Raw genomic sequence first — 24,756 nt, forward strand, 5'->3', positions numbered from 1 at the left:
TGGCAACCACAGTGCTCTGCAATAGAGAATTCCAAAGATTCAAAATCCTCTAAGATATGAAATCCAATCAAAAAGGGGCAAATCCTTATTTTGAAACCATACCTCTTAGTTCTAGATTCCCTGAAAAGGGGAGGCATCTCCCTAGCATCTATCTCGTCAAACCCCTCAGTTCAATTACTTACTTAACTGAACAGAACTGAAATTCCACTGCTTCTTTTGTAAGATTCAACCTGTGTCTCCAGATCATTAGTTCATCCAATACTGTGCTTTAGACCATTACTTCTGAATATTTTAGATATATGTGATTCCCCCTTACAGTAAAGAGACTTCAAGGAAGCTGGTTCGAGCGGACTCTCACTGTGAGCTGCCTTCTCCTCGAAGACTGAGATGGAAGTGTGACCCCGAAATTCACAGATACTTAACCTCAGCAGCTGGTAAACTTCAAAGGTACACAGCAGACTGTAAGCGATATTTAACAAGAATTTTGTCATTACTGCTGCATTTTAAGTCGGTTTGTTCATTTTGCTGCTACTCTGGAGATGATTTCTATAATTGCTAACTTTGACATAAAATTGAGATGTTTGTACAAATTAGTCATAGAGTCATACAGCATGAAAACAGGCCCTTCAGCCCCACTGGTCCATGCCAACCAAGATTCCCATCTAAGCTAGTCCCATTTGCCTGCGTTTGGCCCATATCCCTCTAAACCTTTCCATGTACCTGTCCGAGGGCCTTTTAAATGTTGTTAATGTACCTGCCTCAACCACTTCCTCTGGCAGCTCATTCCTTATACTGACCACTTCCCTGGTGAAAAAGTTGCCCCTCAGGTTCCCATTAAATCTCTCCCCTTTTGCCTTAAACCTATGCCCTCTAGTTCTTGATTCCCCAACCCTGGGAAAAAGACTGTGGGCATTGACCCTATCTACGCCCCTCGTGATGTTATACACCTCTGTAAGATCACGACGCTTCAATGAAAAAAGCCCCAACCTGCTCAACCTCTCACATAACTCGGTCCCTCAAATCCCAACAACATCCTCATATATCTCCTGTGCACTCTTTCCAGCTTAATGGCATCTTTCTTATAGCAGGGTGAACACAATATTCCAAATGCGGCCTCACCAACATCTTGTACAACTTGAGGAACTGGCAACGCAAAACACACTTTAGACTTTGATAATGTTACATTTTTCCAGGTTGATAGAAAACACTGACCTAAACATTTACCGGTTGAAGGGTCTTGGGAAAGACTTCATCAAAAGACAGAAGATGAGCCCTGATGCCTTCATACAAGTTGGTTTGCAACTGTCATTCTATAGGTGAGTTTCTGCAATGGGCTTTACTAAGCTTCAATGTGCACTAATCTATCTTTATACAATGTAAGAAGGAGTATAAATATCATGGGTTTTGGATACATCAGACTTCTTCTTTCCATCAATCATGTCAATCAATCTCATATCATACCTTTGTGCATTTGATTTCTTATACACAGTATTTATAAATACCCTCCCTATAACTCAAAATAAGAAAACAAAACTGAAAAATTATTTTTTTACTCTGTTCTATCTTCCCTGATCTATTTTCTCCTCCAGATGAAACTGCTAAGTCACTGCCAGTCTATCAAACAACATGGTCCACTGACCATTCGATCTTCACTATTAGTGCTTATCATGACAAGATATAGTCCATTGAGGCAGCTGAGCCATTCAATTAAAGCAGACCTGAACTACATCAGTTCTGGTGAAAGATCATTGATCTGAAACATTAACTCTGTTTCTCTCTCCACAGATACTGCCTGATCTGTTGAGCATTTGTTTCACTTTATGCTTGTAGTATCGGCAGTATTTTGCTTTTCCCAATTTTGTGCCCTCTTCCCCAATGTTCAGAAGTCCCAAATATAATATGCCTTCTGCATTACCTTCATCTATATTGATGTTTCAAAAATTCAGTAAGGTTAGTCAAGCAGTACCTTCTTTTTAGAAATCATGTTCTTAGTTTCTCCTTTTTTATTATTCCATCAGAAAGGATTCCATTAGCTTTCCTGCCTCTAGAATGAAGCAAAATGATTAGGGCCCCAAGGCATGGAATTTCTTTTCTTCTTTCAAACTCTCAGTTATATCTTGCTAAAGGAAAAGTTCCAAATTAGCATCCAATCTATCATCAACGTTGATCCACAGATTTGCCACGGATCCTGCGGGTCGAAAATTTCCAGGCATGTGCTGCCAGATGTGGAGATCCCAAAATTACTGATGGATTCAGAACATCACTTCACCTTTGGGCATAGCATGGGGTCCAACACCAGTGACCAGTCTTGCTGAGTTTCCCTTGCCTTTAAACTGGGGTGCTTCCTCTCAGGCTTGGTGAAGGATCTGAGATCCCTTTGACTAGAATGAGGATTGCATGTCTGTGGATGTAAAGATAGTTCAGTTCCTTTTTAAAATTATTCTTGTTTTACATTACGTTTATAGTTATTTATGTGTTTTTGGTACTTACTTTCTTAATAAGTTTTACATACTTTTAATTATTGTAATAGTTTTAAAAGTCTTTGACAAAGATCAGAGACATTTAGAAGTTATTAAATAACTCTCAGGTTTACATTCTCAAGGGGTGTGGCTTTGCCAGCTGTTAAAGCAGCTCAGGGGTTTTACTCAGGCAGTACTTCAGGTCAATAATCTTTCACCAGAACCTGGGTACAACTGAGAATACACAACTAGCATTCACAGCCAGCAAGATAGGTATTCTGCATCTGGATCTGGTAAGTACCAGCACAGGGACAATTTGCTTCTGCTTTTCAGCAAATATGTTTGATATGCCTTAGCAGGATTGTCACAGCAGCTTTAACTTGACTGGATACCTTCAGTGCATGAACAGTATTCACATACAGATTACGAACGGGATATCTGTAGTTTTGTTCAGTATCTGAATCACCAGCAGGCTCAAAAACTGCTGTGACTTGTGAAATATTTCCTTCCACTTCACAGCTGCTTCACTCTCCCATGAAGCCATAAAGCTTCCCTTTCAACTAGAAGCTGTCCAATTCGATAGTACTGGCTGTGCCCAATTTTGCAAGTGCCCAGGCTCTGTATTAAAAATGAATGAAACAAACTCCCTTCCTGGTACCTTGGCAATGCTCCTACCAGAGCCAAATCCGATCACTCTATCATTATCTCAGCACACCTAAAAAATGAGAAGTTTTGAGAACGCACCAAAAATTCTTCAACACATTTCCTATTTTTATCAACATTAAGTCCTGTCTGCACGTGTTAGTCTCTTACAAGCACTTGATTCTAATCCTTTATAATGTCATCATTAAGCTAAACAGCTTGGCAAATCTTATTATATTACAAGCACTCTCTTCGGTATCATTTCTGGTTAGTATGAAAAGCAGGAGACCTTTAACAGATGCCTCCCAGAACCTTATTAGTTATTTATCATCACTTACAGCTCTTGAAGGCCAAACCAATTCACCATCCAATTAACTAATATTCAAGGAATTCCATGTGGTTTTCCGAAAGCATTTGATAAAGTCTCATTTAGAACAACTAAATGGATTACAGCCATGAAATTACACTCACTAGTTAAATTTAGTTACCTCTTCAAGGAACTTCAGTGGATTTGTTTGGCACAGTTGTTGATTCTACATCCATGTTATGGGGAAACAGTGGGAGAGTAGGAACAACTGTATAGTTCTACCAAAGGCACAGACATGAAGAGCTGAATGGCCTCCTTCTGCAATCTAATATTCTCTGATGTGGCAACATTTGCAACGGTTACACCTTTGGGTACCGATCCCAAATTTACGGAGCCTTAAAAATTTAGAATTCGTGGAAACAAGATTGCGAAGTGACGAGCTCCCATCCTGATAAATAGAATTTTATAAATTAAGGGAATCAAGAGATATGGAATTCGGGCTGGGGTGAAAGGTCAGTCATGGTCCTATGGAATGACAGAGCAGGGACAAGAAGCTGATTGGCTCCCTCCTGCTTCTATTCCTCAAGTTCTGAAATGAACAAGCCAACAGGCTTATTTAATCTTGAGAGGCGATACGGGTAGGAGGGGAGGAGGAAACGGTGGGAAGGTGGAAAGAAGATTAGACACAAAGGGAGTGGGAAGAATAAGGAATTGTTGGGTCAGGAAAAGCCAACGCAAGGGTAAGCAACAGACTGTGGCTTCAGCAGCAGTACCTTCCAATTGACAGGTCAACTTAAGCATCTGGAGCCTCTTGTGTCTCTGGTTATCATCTTCCAACCTCTGTCTCAACCTCCACCCTCCCTCCTCTCACTCGCTTCCATCTTTCTTCCTTTTTTTCTCTCTTCAGCTGTCTCTTCCTATCACCCCCCCCAGCTGCTGTCTCCCAACCCCCCCCCCCCCCCCCGCCGCTGGCTCCATCTGCCCATCACCCCCTCCTCACCAGCCAGCCCCTCCCTCTGTATGAAGCCGTGGTATTAATTTTTTAACATGAGCTTCCTGTTTACAGCAACGTACAACCTGGTCGGTAATCATACAGTAGCCCACGCTCATGGTTCAGACATGATTGCTCTCAGCTCAGGGTTATTGTGTATGCAAATCCCCAATAACCCCAAGGGTGTTGTTCAGTGAATATTTTGCTCACTCTTCCAGCTGACCTGCACCCCCATGTCCAGCATTCACTGCCAGTGTGGGCAACCCAACTGCAAAACTACAAGGCAACAGTGTGTGTCATGGGAGGTGCCAACCTGGGGAGCAGAAGGTACCATCCTGGAGATCCTTCACAGATTAACGACAATGTGTTTGAGCATGTGCCACTGGAGGGGACCAGCAGTGAAGGCAATAATCCCTGAGGGAGCAGTGGAGTGATTGTAAGCTACCAAATCAAACTGGAAAACGTGTTCTGTAATGATTCATTAACAAATTCAAAGGCATGTGTCAAATCACCCGTGCCTCTTCCCCAATGTTGAACACCTTCACTTTTTCTCTTACTCCCTCCTCTCTCAATTCCTTGAAGGTTCTTGGATGTTTAATCCATTTAAGTTTCTTTATAGTGTGTGCTTTAATAATGTCTATGCAGGCTGCAACTCCCGGTTATAACGGCTGTATCCAGACATTGTTATATCACTTACGAAGAATTCTTTTCTTTTACAATCTTTTTATTAGTTTTCAAATTAATACAGATTAATATATCAATGTTTATACAAAGAGATCAGGAGAACAATCATGACATGGATAATCATAAAGAACAATAAAGTATAGAAAAAAATCTGTAGATCCAACGATCTGTTAGTGAATGAATATAATATGAGAAAAAGATTTATTATAAAATATGAAAGAATGAAAAAAAAATCCCCAAAACAATAAGAAAAATTATAAACAATATATCAAACCAAACTAAGTGAAAGAAAAAAAAACTCAAAAAAAAAACAAAAAAAAACTGGACTAAAATTTCTCAATAGAAACAGAGCAATATTATGTCGTCAACTCCATTCCTCTAAATTGAAAGGTTATTATAAGGGGATCTATATCATGTGTGAAAATATTGAATAAATGGACTCCAAACTTCCTCAAATTTAAGCGAAGGATCAACAGTACCAGTCCTAATTTTTTCCAAGTTTAAACATGATATAGTTTGAGAGAACCATTGAAAAGTAGTGGGGAGTATTGGATCCTTCACTTACGAAGAATTGTGCGCAAAATTTTCAAGAAATATTTGGTCCTCCATAATGTGGTTAACTAATTTCACCCACGTTTTGTTCTTTCTGCTTTATTCTTTCTCAGGATAACTCCTCCATTGCTATTCCCTTCCCTGTTCTACCAGCTTCTGCTGAGTTTGGGTGTACCCTGTTCCCAATGACCATCTGTTTCTCATCAAAATAATTCTGCTCATCCTTCACAGCAGTTTTGGTCTTGCTGGGTTTCATTTTCTTTCATAGGGATTTTTTTTATTAAAAGGAATATTTTCCCAAAACACTTTTTACTATTTCAGATGTCACGGAAGACTTGTCCACACATATGAAAGTGCTTCCGTACGTTGCTTCCAGGATGGAAGAGTTGATAATATCCGATCAGCAACTAAAGAGGCACTGGATTTTGCAAAGGCAATGATAGATAGAAGAGCTTCAATCACAGTAGGTCTTTCACTCTCATTTTCTGACTTTATTTCTTTATGATATACCACAACTTCTCTCTCTTCCTGCTGCCTCACTCACAACCCTGCTGTGCCACCAGAGGGAACAGATCCGTGCAGATTTACCGTGTTTGAAGTTCCACTCAAAGTCAAGTTTACTGTCATATGCACAAGTACATGTATGCACTGGTGCAACGAATAACTTACTTGCAGCAGCATCACAGGCACATAGCATCAGATATGCAATATTCACAAGAAAAACATAAATTAGACATAAATTATACAAAATCATACAAGAAAGAACAGAATTAGAGCAAAGAAAATTGTAGTGCAAAGTGGTCAAAGTGGTCATAGTGTTGCTGTACTGAGGTAGTGATTAGGGTTGTGCAAGTTGGTTCAAGAACCAATAGTTGAAGGGAAGTAGCTGTTCTTGAACCTGATGGCGTGGGACTTCAGGCTTCTGTACGTCCTGCCCGATGGTAGCTATGAGAAGATGGCATGGCTCAGATGGTGGGGATCTTTGATGATACAGTAGATGTTGTCTTCCTGAGGCAGCACCTCATATAGATACTAGAGATGGTGAGGAGGGATGGGCCCATGATGTATTGACCTGAGTCCTTTACTCTCTGTGGCTTCTTACATTCAAATTGCTGTACCAGACCATGATACAACCAGTCAGGATACTTTCAACAGTACATCTGTAGAAGTTTGTTGGTGTTCGGTGATGTGCTGAACCTCCTTAAACTTCTAAGAAAGACACTGGTGTGCCTTCCTTTTGATTGCATCTATCTGCTGGGCCCAGGACAGGTCATCCGATATGTTAACACCCAGGAATTTAAAACTGCTGATCCTCTCCACCACTAATCCCCTGACGTAGACTGGTGCATGTCTGCTCTCCTGTTTTTACTCATTGCTATTTTTGCAACGGCAGTTCAGATACCTGTGCTCAGATGGGAGAAATTTTAGGAAGCATACATTAAGCACTAAAATAACAGTATCACCTATAGTAATGACAAGGTCAAAAGTCTTCATTTTCTGCATAATTATTTTTTTCCTGTACGTACACCAATCACAATATCATCCTGTTGGATCTTTTTTTTATCCATTGCCATTTTTACAAACAAATTACTTTGCATTTGATTTTGTTAATATGTTGATTTATTCCTTCTTCCAGTCACTGCTGTGATAAGACCCTATCCGTACACAGTAGTGCCCATAAAATGTTGTAGTGAACTAGTATCCAGAGCCATAGATTGATAATCTGAGGACACAAGTTCAAATCCCAGCACAGTGGCTGGGGAATTTAAATTCAGACAAGTTTGTAAAAAAGAAAGCCAGGTACCTAGAAATCCATCTTGTTCATTAACATCCTTCAGAAAAGGAAAATTGCCATTTTCATGTGATGCCAATCCAAACAAATTTGGTTGATTCTTACCTGTATTGAAGCAAGCTGAGGCAATTCGGGATGGCAGTAATTAGAACACAGAACAGTACAGCACAGGAAAAGAGCCTCTCTCCCACGATATCTACGCTAACCATGATGCCAAATTAATTGAGCCAGTCAGATGGTTTCAGTATTACCTAATTTTATTCCTGATTTCCAATATTTTCTGATACCAACAGAAGAGCCCTAAACTTTACATATATTCATTCCATCTGCCTACACAAGGTCAATTTCACTCTATTCCTCGCCTGTTCATGTTCCTGTCTGAACGTTGCTATTTTACCTGCTATCACCTCCCTTGACAGTGCATTCCAGGCACCTAACACTCTCTGTGTAAAAATGCTTGCCTTGCACATCCCCTTTAAACTTGCCCCCTCTCACCTCAAATCTATGTCCTGTTTGTATTTGACACTACTCCCCTGGTGAAAAGACTGTCTACCCTCTCATGATTTTATAAATAATGCTCCTGGGAAAACAATCCAAGTTTGTCCAACCTCTGTTGATAGCTAATACACTCCAATTCAGGTAACATCCTAGTGAACCTCTTCTGCTCCGTCTACAAAGCCTCCACATCTTTCCCACAGTGCGGCAACCAGAACTGCACACAATCCTCCAAATGTTGGCCTTATCCCACATCTGATCAATGAATTATTTTTTTAATGCATTTTTGTGCTTGTTTCAATTGAGCTCATGAAGGATGTGGGCATGTGAGATAATAATTTAATATTTGCATGCCATTGCAAAGCTGAATGAGTAACACAAGGCAAATGAATGAATGACAAGCATGAGTGGAACTGTGTGTCCTAATGTTCGAGTGAAATGTTGCATGTTTAAGTAGTTGGAGGTGGGGAGGTTACATACTTCTGCACAGAACAATCTAATGTATGGAACTTACCTTCCATTGGATTTAGGACTCAAAGAAGATGGAGCTTCTCTGGGCTGCAATCAATGCACAGATCAATTACACTGTTCGGGTAAGTGGAAGTAATTTCAGTTTCAAATGCTGCATTAGCAAATTAAAAGTTTTATTGATTATGTCTTTCATGGTCTAATTAATTAATTAGTTACACTAACAGTGAAGCAGTAAGTGGAGCAAAGTACTTTCATGAGCTGTTCAATAAATTATCTTCCAGTTTTTAATTTTTCATTTCATTCCACAACAGGAAAGCAAAGTGTGTTATTTATGATCTGACGGCAAGGAAAAAAATCCATATTTTAAAATAATATCACAGCAGTAGGACTTGCTGCTGTGTCAATGTTTCAATTTATTAAGGCTCAGTAGTTTTATGTTCAATGATAAATCTATTTTAAGGCATATGTAATTTAGGGTCAGAAAATGTGATATCCATTTATCAGCAATAATTCAAATCTTTGATGGTCACAGCTACAAATTGTTACCAGTTGAAAGCACAACATGGTGACGAGTTTGACTTGGTTCCAAAGGAAAGGATGGAAATTTTGGAAGAACTGCATCTTACTTTAATATTTTCTTCAAATCAAAGCACTGCACCATCACAAAAGGAGCTTTGGAAAGATTTCAGCATCATTTACGTCACTTGCAAATGAGATTACCATGATGGAACTAGCAGATATGAATGAATGACTCTCCTGAAATGACAGCATCCCTCAATACAAGGGAGCTTAGTAATGGTTGAAAGAAATGCAGATCTCTTGTAAAGACATAAATCAGCGTAATGCTTAATTTTCAATCTTTTTCTGGCAAATGTCCCCAGCTGATACCAGTCTTTCTCCTTTCAATTCTTAGTTGAGCCAATTAGATGGTTTCAGTATGACCTAATTTTATTTCTGATTTCCAATATTTTCCGATACCAACAGAAGAGCTCTAAACTTTACATATATTCATAAGAAATCGGAGCGGAGATCTTGAGCCTGCAGCACTATCCAATAAGATCATGGTTGGCCTGATATTGACCACAACACTATGTCCTTGTCTGTTGCCCAATACCTTTGACTCCCCTGGGGCACCAGAAATCTATCAGTCTTGGACTTGAATATCAGTAATGAGCCAGCCTCTACAGCTCTCTAGGGCAGGGAATTCCAATGATTCACAACCCTTTGAGGGAAGAAATTTCACCTAATCTTCACCTTAAACAGGAGACTCCTCATCCTGAGAGAATGCCCCCTGGTTCTAGGCTCTCTCCATCCTCTTGACTTCTCCATTTTATATTCCAATCCTTTTCAATAGTCCATTTGCCTTCTTAATCACTAATGTAGACATCTCCTTCCATTTCCATCCACTGTGGCTAAATGCTGTCTGTATCTTGTCATTCACCCCTTCTGCCTCAGCAGTGCCTTTCTTACTGTCACTGTGTTCAAGCAACAAGTCTGGATTGATTCAACTTGCAGATGATGATGTAACGTCAATTAAATTGAAGCAATTATTTAAGCCAATAAAATTGCATTTAAAATCAGAGCCTTTCTGGGCCTGTTACCTTCCCTGGCCCTATAGTGTAGCGGTTAGCGTAATGCTTTACAGCGCCAGCGACCCGGGTTCAATTCCGGCCACTGTCTGCAAGGAGTTTGTACGTTCTCCCTGTGACTGCGTGGGTTTCCTCCGGGTGCTCCAGTTTCCTCCCACATTCCAAAGACATACGGGTTAGGAAGTTGTGGGCATGCTATGGTGGCGCTGGAAGTGTGGCGACACTTGCGGGCTGCCCGCAGAACACTCTATGCAAAAGATGCATTTCACTATGTGTTTTGATGTACATGTGACTAATAAAGATATCTTAACTTAATTACCTTAACTTATTGTAATTAATTTGGGGAGAAAGAAGGAGCCAGACCCTTTCAATCCTCATGGGTCAGCTGACTATTTAGCAGGGAGAATAGCAGGGGAGAGAACTTAACATGAAGAGCAGGAAAAGGCTATTTGGTCCCTCGACCCTGCACCATCATTCAATGGGACCATGGCTGATCTGCACTTTGGCCTCAGCTCCACACATCTGCATGAGCCCCATAAGTCTTGATTCCCCTTTTGGTCCAAAAGTTTAGGGTCATAGACATATAGCATGGATACAGGCCCTTCAGCCCACTGAGCTCATGCTGAAAATCAACACTCATTTACATTGATTCAGTTTTATTTTCTCCACATTTCTATTGACTACCCCCTTTTCTCCAGATTCCACCAATCATATTACAGATTCAGGGCAATTTACATTGGCCAATTAATCTACCAACCCATGTCTTTAGGGTGAGGGAAGAAACTGGAGCACCCAGAAGGAACCCACGTGGTCACAGGGAGAATGTGCAAACTCCAGAAAGACAGCACCGCAGGTTTGGACTGAACTAGGTCATGGAGCTGTGAGACCCCGTCTCAACTGAAAATGCCTGCCTCAAAACTGAATATACCAAGTAGAGCCACTGCCTCACAGCACCAGGATCCTGGGTTGAATCCCCACCATGGGTGATGTGTGGAGTTTGCACATTCTCCCTGTGACCATGTGGGTTTCCTCTGGGTGCTCTGGTTTCTTCCCACTTCCCACAGAGACAAGCCGGTTGATAGGTTAACTGGCCACTATAAATTGCCCTAGTGTATAGGTGGGTGGTAGAATCTGATGGGGATGTGGGGAGAATAAAAAATGGGATTAATATAGAACTCGTGTAAATGATTGGTTGATGGTCATTGCGGACTCAGTGAGCTGAGGGCCTGATTCCATGGTGTATGTCCCTGTGACATTATAATCTTAAGCATTACTTATTATCTTCTGTGGTTCTCATTCCACTAAAATCCAGAAAGTCTAGGCCGATTCTGTGCAGTGTTCCCTCATAACTGTGAAGACACACCGTGAAGACTCAGCACATCCCTTTTACCTGGTGTGAGAGGGCCAGGGAATGGAGGAGTTTAAAAGCTCCTGTGTTGTTAGCTCTTCCAGTGCACTCCACATCCTCAACAGTACTCTGACACCCAAGTTATCATTGCCATAGCTTTATCAAACAGTTCAAACACATCTGTGAAGCATACCATTCTTGGATAATGTTGCAACTTATCCCATCCCGATGTAAAAAAGCAGAACATAATTGCCCTTAAAAACATTAACAACTATTATAAGAAATGATGCAGATGATTTACTTTTCTATTATTTATGTCTGGGAATTTTTAATGATCTTGAATCATGACTGTTTCTATTCTCTGTTTTTAAGGCTTTTTTTTCCACTCCACTTCTGTGGTAAAACTTTGAGTCACTCTCCCAGAATTTCCTTCCTCTCAGTGCCTGTTTTACCTTCTGTCTCTGTGAAGGACCTGGCACATTCTCTGTAAAAGACACCACATAAATACCAGAAACAACAACAGAAATGCTGGATGAACTCAGCCAGTCAAGTAACATCTGTGGAAAGAGAAACCAGTTAACATTCCCACAGAGGCTGCTTCACATGCCTAAGTTCTTCCAGCATTTGTGTTTTTGTTTCCAATTCCAGAATCTGCTGCCTTATTTGTTTGAAATAAATACCAGACCCAAAACAAAAGCAAGTTACTGTGAATGTTGGAAATCTGTAATAAATTAAAAACAGAAAATAACAGAAAGACTCAGTTGCTCTGTGGAGGGAGAAACAGAATTAACATTAGAAATAAGAGTAGAAAAGTGTACTGGAAATACAAAGGTATAACAATACTGATTGTTGCTTTGAACTGTGCATTCATTCCACCTCGACATTTAAGGTAACTAGTTTTTTTTGCAGCATTGATGTATGGTGCCAGCCAGTTCATAAATCTGCTTGTATTGGCTATGTGTTTTGAAAACATCCCAAATGATATTCCAGTGTTCAATTTGGAGATGTTATAATCCAGATGTGTTTTGCAGAAGTATAGCATAGCTTCCACTGTGTTTTGGGGAAGGTGTGACAATCAGTAGGAGGCCAGATGTTCATTCATTGACATCCATTATGTCCATCCCATGTGCTGCTTCATGGCTGTTAAAGTCTGGGACTGGCTTTTGCTTACAGGACACCTCATCCATCCAATAACCCGAAGAATAAGGGAATTATACATACCCTTATGCAAAGGCCTCAAAAATTGGTCTGCACTTATTTTCATCCCATCTCCACATTTAAAGGGGAAAAATGCACCCTTTTTTATTGCAGGCTGGCTAGAAGATTAGTCTTACACTGCAGGCTTAACTACCTGAATTATGGACATCAAGTAGTTGTTTAATTGCCTTTTCAAAAGTGACAAATACCCTTATCCTACCTCAGCGACGGAACACTAAGCCTGAAAGCATGTACCACCAGGCTCAAGGACAGCCTCTATCCCATTGTTATAATATTATTGAACTGTCACCTTATATGACAAGATAGACTCTTGACCTCACAATCTACCTCGTCATGGCCTTGCACCTTATTGTCTGCCTGCACTGCACTTTCTCTGTAACTGTAACACTTTATTCTGCATTCTGTTATTGCTTTTCTCTTGTACTACCTCAATGCACTGTTGTAGTGAAATGATCTGTATGACAGTATGCAAGACAAGTTTTTCATTGTACTTCGGTACATGTGACAATAATAAACCAATTTACCACTTTATTTTATTTACCACTATGGACCACCTCTTGCACGACCATGGACTTGTCTCTGATTGTGCTTTTTTTTGCACCTAATGTCTTGATTTGCACAGTCTCTTTTTTTCTTCACTGTCTTGTACAATTTATGTATAACTGATATTCTGTGTGTTGTTGTCTGTACCTACATGCCTGTGATGCTGCTGCCAGCAAGTTTTTCATTGTACTTGTATCTCAAGTACTTGTGCACATGGCAATAAACTTGACTTGTTTGGCCCTGGATACAGAACACCACAATTTTAATTTACTTAGCCTGATGGACAACGCACATCCAATCAGTGTCATACACTGTTCTTGCTGGGCATTTTGGATTCTTAGGATGGCTCATTTTCTAGGCCCTTGAGTTTATATATGATAACACTTTACATAAAATAATTATTTTCCCATTTTGGTCTGTGTTTCAGGCTATTACAGGGATGGCAATTGACAATCATTTACTTGGACTGCGGGAGATGGCAAAAGAGCTGCAAATGGATTTACCTAAACTATTCACTGAAAAAACATATCTGATGAGTAACAATTTCATTCTCTCCACCAGCCAGGTCAGTGTTTACACACTATTGTAACAAGTTTCTGTAATTTGCTTGTATTACGTATTAAATAAGGAAGAATGTAAAAGTGGGACAGACTGCCTTTTTGGATTGGAAGCCTTTATGTGATGAGAATCAAAAAAAAACTGCAGATGCTGGAAATCTGGCCCACAAATGCTGCCTGACCTGCTCAGTATTTCCAGCATTTTCTGCTTTTTTCTTAAGTCACCATACGATGTCAGTCAGTTCCTCACATGGGACATCGGGAACTCCAGACAGCATTTTAGCCAGGGTTTACTCAAGATCTGCTCAGTGACTAATTCAGAAGTCACTCTGACATTGGTTCAACAAGCAGGAGAGCTTGTTGTTTTCTTGGAAACGTTCACTGACTGTAATCAAAGATGATGAGATTGGAGCGACCATACCTCAATGCATGAATAAGTTTCAGTTTCTCGAATTGAATTCTGAAAAAAATCTTATTTTATTTCAAACTTTCAACTGCATTCCACAACACATCTAACTTTGAGAAACTCTGCACACCTCAGTAAATGGTGATATGACACTCTGCAAGTCCCAATGTATATTTTAGTGTATTTACATAAATGAAATACACCAAAATACATATGAAACTCAGTGGCCTGGAAATTGCAATGCACCCTACAAAGCACACAGTATGGTATTGAGTCTTTGAGGGAAAGAACAATTATTCAGGGAAGAGCCTGGTAAAATGCTTGGACTGAATGGAACAGCTTAAAATGGTTATTATCACCTTCCACTTCAGGAGAGATAAACTTTAAATTATATAGGGATGAAATAAATAACACCATGTGATCTACTTTTTATGGAATCTTATCCTAACAAAAGATTTGATATGAACACAGAGACTCCACCCAACCTAGATACAAACTACCGAAATTTACCATGGCATAACACTTATAATGCTCTGTGGTTCAGACTGTGTCTTGTACCTGAACATTTTACATTTTTTTGTGCAAGTTGTACTTAAAATGCAAAGGAACTGGGCATATGGGACCAAAGTGAACAGGACAACCATTGGTGCATCTGCTTTGCTGGTCAGACTGAAACATTATGAAACTAAAATTTTGAAACTAAATTCTGAGAAAGGAGCATTAGAATAGATGAATTTTATGTCAACTTGAGCACAGAAAGAGAAACAAAGTGAATCAGACTCAGCTTTATTATCACTGACATATGTCGTGAAATTTGTTTTGTGGCAGCAGTACAAGTGCGAGAATTACTATAGGTTACAAAAATAAATAAATAGTGCAAAAGAGGAATAACAAGGTAGTGCTCATGGGTTCATGGACTGTTCAGAAATCTGATGGCGGAGGGGGAAGAAGCTATTTCTAAATCGCTGAGTGTGGGTGTCATGAACCAGCAACAAAAGAAACACACTGAGCATGATTCAGTGTTAAAAACTATTTTATTAATTACTACTTATGATAATACATAAAATAAAAGTAAAAATGTTAGTATGTTAGAATTCAAAAATGTTAAACCTCGAACGTTAACCCCAAAACTAAACTCTTCGTGTGTGTGTGTGTGACAAAGTCCCAAACTCCAAGTTCCGGAATGGTTCTTAAAGTTCAGTTCCGCAAGCCATAAGGTGAAACATGAGCAAGGGCTTCTTCAACAACCACCGTTGTCTGAAGATAAGACGTAGACGTAGAGAAACATAGGGAGAGTAAATACGAAATCCAAATGTTCCATGATGGAACCCAAACGACACTCCAGCGTTTACTCGGTAGTGACTTCCTCACCCCGAAAAGCATCCGAATCGTGGTCGTCCACACACAAATACCTGTTTCCTTCTACAGGTCAGCAACAAAGTGAACTCCACAGGATTACTTCCAACTTCCATACATGGATTTCAGTAGCAAACACAGTTATTGTTTCTCATCCATCGATAGAGAAAACAAGCAGGCTGGTGTCTCTCTCCCTTCTCTCTCTCTCTCTCTCCTTCTTCTTCTAACCTCTTCAACAACGTCATTACGTCCTTTATCTTCTATTGACGTAAGCACGCCCCACACACACATACACACACACTCTCTATCTTAAAGGGACTTTCACTGAGTCCGTAACAGGGTCTTCAGGCTCCTGTACCTCCTCCCCGATGGTAGAGGGCAGAAGAGGGCATGTCCCGGATGGTGACGGTCCTTAATGATGAATGTTGTCTTCTTGAGGCATTGCATCTTGAAGATTCAGAGAAAAAGGTGGGACAGAAGGTAAATCTCCAATTACAATTAAAAGTTGAAAAAATGTAACTCAAGACTTGTAATAGTTAATTTTAGTGCAAGAGGAATTATCAAAGTAACACTTACCAAAGGTACTTAGACTGAAACAGAGAAGCTTTATTCTTAGTTTGCATTTAGCATGGAGGTGTGGCAACTTTGCTCTGTTCACTGAATTTCACCAGTCAATCAGCAGTAAGCAAATTACATTTCTCATCTGGCACGGTAGTGTAGCGGTTAGCGTAATGTTATTACAGCACCAGCGACCCCGGTTCAATTCCGGCCGCTGTCTGTAAGGAGTTTGTATGTTCTCCCTGTGTCTGAGTGGGTTACCTCTGGGTTCTCCAGTTTCCTCCCACATTCTAAAGATGTATGGGTCAGGAAATGGTGGGCGTGCTACGTTGGTGCCGGAAATGTGGCAACACTTGCGGGCTGCCCCCAGAGCACTCCACGCAAAAGATGCATTTCACTGTGTGTTTTGATGTACCTACATGTGACCAATAAAGAATAAAAATACCTTATCTTATTGAACTAACTTTGGGATTATACATCTAGAGTTTTGTGATTAATCTGGTTCTAAATTGATGTTACATTTGTGCATAAATAATGTAGTGTTATTTGCCAATATTTTGACAGCAAACTCTAGGTCCATCTGAAAACATCCCACTCTCAGAGTTGTTGAATAACTTGAAGAGATACTGATTTTAGAATCATACAGCATAGAAATGTCCACACCAACTCTGTGCCAACCATCAAGCACCCATTTACACTCATCCTACACTGATCCAGAGACTACATAGGTTGGACTGTTTTCCCTGGAGCATAGGAAGCTGAGGGGTGACTTTATAGAAGTATAAAAAATCATGAGGGGCATACTATAGATAGGGTAAATGGTTACAGTCTTTTTCCCAGGGTAAGGGAGTCTAAAACTAGAGGGCCTGGGGTTAAGTTGAGAGGGGAAAGACTTAAAAAGGACCTGAGGGGCAACTTTTTCACTCAGAGGCTGATTGGTATACAGAATGAGCTGCCAGAGGATGCGGTAGAGGCGGGTACAATTAAAATGTTTAAAAGACATTTTGATGCGTAGATGGATAGAAAAGAGGGATATGGGCTAAATGCAGGCAAATGGGACCGGCTCAGGTAGACATCTCGGTCGGCATGGACGAGTTGGAGCGAAGGGCCTGTTTCTGTGCTGTATAACTCTATTTTCTCCACATTCCTATCAATTCTCCCCAGATTCTATGAACCAGCTGCACACTTGGGAAAATTTACTGTGGCCATTTAACCTACCAAACCGCATGGCTGTGCCACTGTGACACCAATTGGTATTTCATGATGCCAATGTCAAATTCCTCTTCTGAGCTGCAGCTTCTGTCAAAACTACTAACACTCACTAATGATTCCTTTAATGTCTTGATGTACTGGACTGTTTCTTGTCAGATGTTCCATTGATGGAATTCTAGAACATTCTTGAATCAACTTTACAAAGTTGATTAAACAATCATCGAGATTCTAAGTCTTTCAAAATTCTATGTTTGGAACATGATACAAAACAAGTTTTTGTCCCCGAGTTTTGATGGTATCCATTCCAGAAGCCATTCATTGTTGAACAGATTGTTGCCAACTTATAATTATATCTCTAAATAATTGGATCAATACTTATAATGTTTGCCATTATAATTGATAAATATTGGGCTTCCAGGCAAGAACTGTATTATTTCAAATGGGGTGGGGATTTGTTAAAATAGTATTTTTATATGTGGCATGATAGAAAATGTGCAGTTGGGTTTGGGCTATGGTGGACATGTAGCAGAGAGGTCATTGCTTAAAAAGTAGGTAATAAAACACTCACATAATATAAGCAACTCAAGAATGTGGAAGAGGTAAACAGAAACTGGTTGTATCCATCTCACGGTCAGTCTTCAGCATTGCTCTGGAACGTAGAGCGTGGCAAGTGGTGTACGAGTAGAGCTGCTACCTCACAGCTCCAGTAACTTGGGTTCAATCCTGATCTCCAGTGCTGGCTGTGTGGAGCTTGCATGTTCTCCCTGCCACTGCATGGGTTTCCTCCGGGTGCGCTAGTTTCCTCCCACATCCCAAAGACGCATGGGTTGGTGGGTTAATTGGCCACTGTAAATTGCCCCTAGAGTGTAGATGAGTGGTAGAATTTTGGGGGAAGTTGATGGGAATGTGGGGAGAATAAAATGGGTTAGGGTACGATTAGAGTAAAAATGGGTGCTTAATGATTAGAATGGACTGAGTGGGATGAAGGTGCTATTTTCATGTTGTGTATCTCTATGATTATATTAAGCCCTGATTTTCATTCCTCTACAGGTACCAACTACAATGGATGGATTTCTGTTTTACGGTCCTGTAGTTCCAGATGGTTATGGTGTTGCTTACAATCCGCATTTGGATCATATTATCTTCTGCATCTCCAGCTTCAATAATTGCAAGAAAACCTCTTCTACCATGTTTGCAAAAGCTGTGGAGAAGAGTTTTAAAGAGATGAAAGACCTGTGTGTTAAGTGCAACACCAAAGCCAAGCAATGCTTTCTGGGGAATGGAACACACAATGTTCAAAATGGAAGAAGATCACACCAATAAAAGTTTGCAAATTGGGTTGAACTGTGAAATGTTCAAATGATCATTTCTCTATGCCAAAGAATAGCATTATTTAAATTGGTATCAGTTTGAAGCCTGTAAGTAGCCTGGTGGCATATCAACTCTATTATTTGCACAGGATAAACGAAGACATTATAAAGAAGTCAAATGTATCATTAGATATACTATAATACTGCGTTAGTGATGTGGAAAATAGAAATATATGTTCTGTACATCAACCCTTGATAGATTGCCAAATATATTTTCACAATAGTTGGTATTAATATTGTGCCATCGAATCCATAATCCCTGTGTTATGTCTGCAACTCATAGAGAGGATGCATTTTGTTTACTGATGAACTTGTTTTGTGATGTTGTATTTACATTATTTTAAAAGGCAGAGAATAGCTTTATATCCCAAACAGCAAGAAGTCTCAATCATGTTGAATGTAAAATGGTGTCCTATTCTTGTTTATTAGTTATTCACACAAATAGCAAAGTTGCTGTGCTAAAATATGTGGTGTTGTTTGAAACTGCGACCTTCATCATAAATGTTTCACACATCCTGGTTTAAGCCTTACTAGAAGTAATCTTGTACAAGTTATTGTAGTGTACCTCTAAAAACAGCACCGATAGTCTGAATTTCCTTGTGGTATCATGACATATGTGTGTAGTTCTATAAATAATTATAGTAGAATGTCAATGGTGCATAGTATGGCAATCAGATGAAATTATTTTTGTTCAAAAGTCAAAATATCTGCTCTTATTAAAAGTATTATAATTATGTAATGAAAGATACTTATTTTGCAAAATATATAACAAAAAACAACTAGAAGTATTTTATGAAGAATTAAAGAAAAGTGATTCTGTATTTCATGTTGGAAACTGATGAAAGTTGTATTTGGTATTATATTATATTTTCTGACGATCTATTTATGAGTTGGAATGTAAATCATTGTGTGTGTGTGTGTGTGTGTGTGTGTGTGTGTGTGTGTGTGTGTGTGTGTGTGTGAGTGTGTGTGTGTGTGTGTGTGTGTGTGTGTTAAGATTGTATTCATTGTGGTCCATTACCTAATGTTGTCCTCTAATGTTGCCTTGGTGTTTAGAATTGGTGCTATGGACCAAGTACTTTGAAGTTTAACAGAAACAATTGTGCATGTAGTTTAATAAAATACTGTGAAACCAGGGAGCAGGCATTGTAATCGCCAAAAGCTTCCTCCTTGTGTAACTCAGAATAGACTAGGAATCAATTTGTTGTGTCCTGTGCCAAGTAAGACCATTTCCCTCATCTCTTCAAACAATACATGGTATAAATAAATGTTATTGAAAACTATATCATGGTCCTGGTGTCCAACATATTTTTTTGGTTCTGCTTTTAATGTGGAAACAAATGACTTAAAAATGTAAGGCAGTACTGGTATTCAGTTAAAGACATTTTCCAGAAATTGGTTAGAACATCATAAAATTAAAAATATCATTTGGAAAATAATAAACACTTTCATACAGAAGCTGCACTATCACAAAGACTACTTATAAAGAAATTGAGTGCACAAAAATGAACATCATAAATACAAGGACAAGTGGCAAGAGGGAGCTCCAATTAAAGGCATGTGTGGATGGAACGGATTTGTACTATGTTGCAATTTCTACAGTTCCATCTGCAATCAAACTGATCAGAAGATTCATTGCTGCAATTCCTGATGAGTTGCCCATTATTTAATTTAAGATGTAGTTTAGACCTGAGGGTTTTGTTCAATAGCACAGCTTCTGAACAAGTAACTGTAAATTTATGTGACAGGTTGTGAGATTAAACATCACTCTTGATTGATCAGAATCAAGTATTATAAAAATTATTTTGCTGTAAATCCCTAACGGTGGCCTTTGTGAAGCAGGACAGGGAAAGGAAAGCAATCCCTGAATTTCTTAGTCTGTTGCTGTTAAAAATGATCCTTTTATCATTTATGTCACTGCATTCACTAGTAACCAGGAATTGTTTAAACATGGTGGAAAGGATTTTGCTAAGAAAGAAGGTGAATAATTTGTACAGAACAACATCTGTGGGAGGTGGGACTCAAAGGCTGGAAAGGAACCTGACAAATGACAGATTATAAATGTTGTATAAAATATCTGTGCAGTAGGGAAGTAAGAATTTCATTTTTGCTGAAGAAAATTGCTTTGAATAAATATACTTCAGTTACTCAAACTGTTTCATGAATATATTGCATAGCATTGCTTTTCCTTATAAACTAGTTCAGATTTTGCTTCAAGACAGTATATTTGGTAAAAAAAAAATTGCAATGATATACTGTTATGCTCTTCTATTTATTTGATCTTGGTTTTTAAACATATTCCTACAAACAAACTTGAGAATTCCAACAGGAACTCAGCTACCTTTACCATTGTTTTTATCTTATTAACATTGTTCAAGAACATAATAAAAATAATATAGACAATAGACAATAGACAATAGGAGCAGAAGTAGACCATTCGGCCCTTCGAGTCTGCACCGCCATTTTGAGATCATGGCTGATCCTCAACAATCAATATCCTGTTCCTGCCTTGTCCCCATATCCCTTGATTCCCCTATCTATAAGAAACCTATCTAGCTCCTTCTTGAAAGTGCCCAGAGAATTGGCCTCCACTGCCCTCTGAGGCAGTGCATTCCACAAATTCACAACCCTCTAGGAGAAGAAGTTTTTCCTCACCTCTGTCCTAAATGGCCTAGCCCTTATTCTTAAATCATGCCCCCTGGTCCTGGACTTCCCCAACATCTGGAACATATTTCCTGTCTCTATCTTGTCCAATCCCTTAATAATCCTGTATGTTTCAATCAGATCCCCTCTCAATCTTCTCAATTCCAGCGTGTACAATCCCAGTCTCTCCAACCTCTCAGCAAAAGACAGTCCCGACATCCCCGGAATTAACCTCGTAAACCTACGCTGCACGCCCTCTATAGCCAGGATATCCTTCCTTAACCCTGGAGACCAAAACTGTACACAATAATCCAGGAGTGGTCTCACCAGGGCCCTGTACAAATGCAAAAGAATCTCTTTGCTTTTGTACTCAATTCCCCTTGTAATACAGGCCAACATTCCATTGGCCTTCATCACTGCCTGCTGCACTTGCTCATTCACTTTCAGTGACTGATGAACGAGGACTCCTAGATTCCTTTGTATTTCCCCCTTACCTAACTCCACGCCATTCAGATAATAATCCGCCTTCCTGTTCCTGCTCCCAAAGTGGATAACCTCACACTTATCCACATTAAACTTCATCTGCCAAGTATCTGCCCATTTACCCAACCTATCCAAATCACCTTGAATTCTCCTAACTTCCTCTTCACATGTCACACTGCCACCCAACTTTGTATCATCAGCAAACTTGCTAATGTTATTCACAATGCCTTCATCTAAATCATCAACATAGATCGTAAACAGCTGTGGTCCCAGCACCGAGCCCTGTGGCACCCCACTAGTCACGGCCTGCCATTCTGAGAAACATCCATTCACCCCTACCCTTTGTTTCCTATCCACCAACCAGTTTTCTATCCATGTTAATACCCGCCCCCCAATTCCATGAGCCCTAATTTTACCCACCAATCTCCTGTGCGGCACTTTATCAAATGCCTTCTGAAAGTCGAGGTATACAACATCCACTGAATCTCCCTCATCTATTTTCCTGGTTACACCCTCAAAAAACTCCAGTAGATTAGTCAAGCATGATCTGCCCTTAGTAAATCCATGTTGACTTGACCCCATCCTATCATTCCAATCCAAATATACTGTTATTTCATCCTTAATAATGGACTCTAGCATCTTCCCCACCACAGATGTTAGGCTAACTGGATGATAGTTCCCCGTTTTCTCCCTCCCTCCTTTCTTAAAAAGTGGGATAACATTAGCCATTCTCCAATCCTCAGGAACTGACCCCGAATCTAAGGAACATCGGAAAATGATCACCAATGCATCCACAATTTCTAGAGCCACCTCCTTTAGTACCCTGGGATGCAAACCATCTGGACCTGGGGATTTGTCAGTCTTCAGCCCCATTAGCCTACCCATCACCATTTCTTTCCTAATGTCAATCCACTTCAGTTCCTCTGTCACCCTCTGCCTTTTGTCCATCCTTACCTCTGGGAGATTTCTTACGTCTTCCCCCGTGAAGACAGATCCAAAGTACTTAATAAATTCTACTGCCATCTCCCTGTTTCCCGTAATAATTTCACCTGATTCGGTCTTCAAGGGCCCAACATTGTTCCTAACTAACTTCTTTCCCTTTACATACCTAAAAAAGCTTTTGCTATCCTCCTTGATATTCCTGGCTAGCTTGCCTTCGTACCTCATTTTTTCTTCCCGAATTACCTTTTTAGTTAAATGCTGCTGCACCTTAAAAATTTCCCAATCTTCTATCTTCCCACTCAGCTTGGCTCTGCCATACTTCTTCCTTTTTAACACAATGCTATCTCTGACTTCCTTTGTCAGCCACGGTGGCCCCTTTCCTCTCTTTGAGCCTTTCTTTCTCTGGGGAATAAACTGATCCTGCACCTTGTGCATTATTCCCAAGAATACCTGCCATTGCTGTTCCACTGACAATTCTGCTAGGATGCCCGCCCAGTCAACTTTAGCCAGCTCCTCCCTCATGGCTCCATAATCTCCTTTGTTCAACTGCAAAATTGACCCTTCTGATTTGCCCTTTTCCCTCTCCAATTGCAGATAAAAACTTATCATGTTATGGTCACTACCTCCTAATGGCTCCTTCACTTCGAGTTCTCTTATCAAATCCTGCTCATTACACAGCACTAAATCCAGAATAGCCCTCTCCCTGGTCGGCTCTCATACCAGCTGCTCCAAGAATGCATCCCGGAGGCACTCTATAAACTCCCTTTCCTGGGGTCCAGTACCAGCCTGATTTTCCCAGTCCACTTGCATATTGAAATCCCCCATAACTACTGTGACATTACCCTTGACACATGCCAACATTAACTCACTATTCAGCTTGCACCCAATATCCATGCCACCGTTCGGAGGCCTGTAGATAACACCCATTAGGGTCTTTTTGCCCTTACAGTTCCTCAGTTCTATCCACACTGACTCTACTTCTCCTGATTCAATGTCCCCCCTTGCAAGGGACTGAATCTCATTCCTCACCAACAGGGCCACCCCACCCCCTCTGCCCACCTTTCTGTCCTTAAGATAGCATGTATACCCTTGAAAATTCATTTCCCAGGTCTGATCTCCCTGCAGCCATGTCTCCGTTATCCCAACAACATCATACTTACCCATTCGTATCTGAGCTTCAAGCTCGCCTACCTTATTCCTGACACTCCGTGCATTCAGATATAGGATTTTTAACCCATTTCTCCTCTCTCCATTCGTATTAATGTTCCGAAATTGTGTAGTTCCTACCTGTCCTCTACCCTCCATCTGGCTATCCTCTCTCTCATTCTGGATCCCCTCCCCCTGCAAATTTAGTTTAAACCCCCCGAGCAGCATTAGCAAACCTTCCTGCAAGAATGTCAGTACCCCTCCAGTTCAGGTGTAAACTGTCCCGTTGGAACAGATCCCATCTTCCCTGCAACAAATCCCAATTATCCATAAACCTGAAGCCCTCCCTCTCGCACCATCCCCTCAGCCACGTATTAATCTGCCTAGAAAGTAAACCTGTGATTGAATCCCAGTATTTATAATGACAACCATAAACAATTCATGTTTTACTCTCAAGGCTGAAGGCTGTTTCAAAATTACAGCCCCATTATTCATACCCAATCAGGCATGATTCTCCTCCAAAGTTTATAAGAACTTTTGTTTCGATTCCTTTCAATAAAAGGACAAAATTCAAATTATTTATGGGCAGGTACTGAATGTAAAAGACCAGAGAAATTAAAATAAATATATCTTCCTTGAAACTCTAAAATTTTTTTTGAAGTTGGCATAAATAAAACTGCCAAGCTTCAGGATTGTATCAAATTTGCCCTGGGTCAACTTTGGTGCTTTCAAACTTCCTGCATTTTTTCTTTCCCTTTCTCTTTATCTCCTTGTATTAGCTGTCTGTATTGATGTACCTGTCCCTATGTATCTATCTGTTTCTCTAGCTGTTAAATATTTCAATAGAAGACAAATTCCAGTGCTTTACTTGTTATAATGCCTGGGTTGAATTCTAACTCTTAGCAGCAAATTCTCTATTAAGCTTGTTAAGTTCAACTGAGTCCTTTGTAATGGCTATTAAGGCAGACCGCAAGACTGACTATGAAGAAAAT

General features: G+C 40.0%; 1 protein-coding gene across 1 annotated transcript in view; it reads left to right on the plus strand.

Moving 5' to 3' along the window:
- chata (choline O-acetyltransferase a) overlaps nt 1-18,503 on the plus strand; it is a 37,689-nt gene extending 19,186 nt beyond the window's left edge. Inside the window, exons 11-16 of the mRNA XM_052041361.1 lie at nt 319-447; nt 1,194-1,316; nt 5,957-6,098; nt 8,453-8,515; nt 13,519-13,656; nt 18,231-18,503. Coding sequence (XP_051897321.1) covers nt 319-447; nt 1,194-1,316; nt 5,957-6,098; nt 8,453-8,515; nt 13,519-13,656; nt 18,231-18,503 — 868 coding nt within the window. The remainder of the gene's footprint in view (nt 1-318; nt 448-1,193; nt 1,317-5,956; nt 6,099-8,452; nt 8,516-13,518; nt 13,657-18,230) is intronic.
- Nucleotides 18,504-24,756: the final 6,253 nt, after the last annotated feature.

This window comes from Pristis pectinata, chromosome 30 (genome assembly GCF_009764475.1).
Source record: "Pristis pectinata isolate sPriPec2 chromosome 30, sPriPec2.1.pri, whole genome shotgun sequence".
Classification (NCBI taxonomy): Eukaryota; Metazoa; Chordata; class Chondrichthyes; order Rhinopristiformes; family Pristidae; genus Pristis; species Pristis pectinata.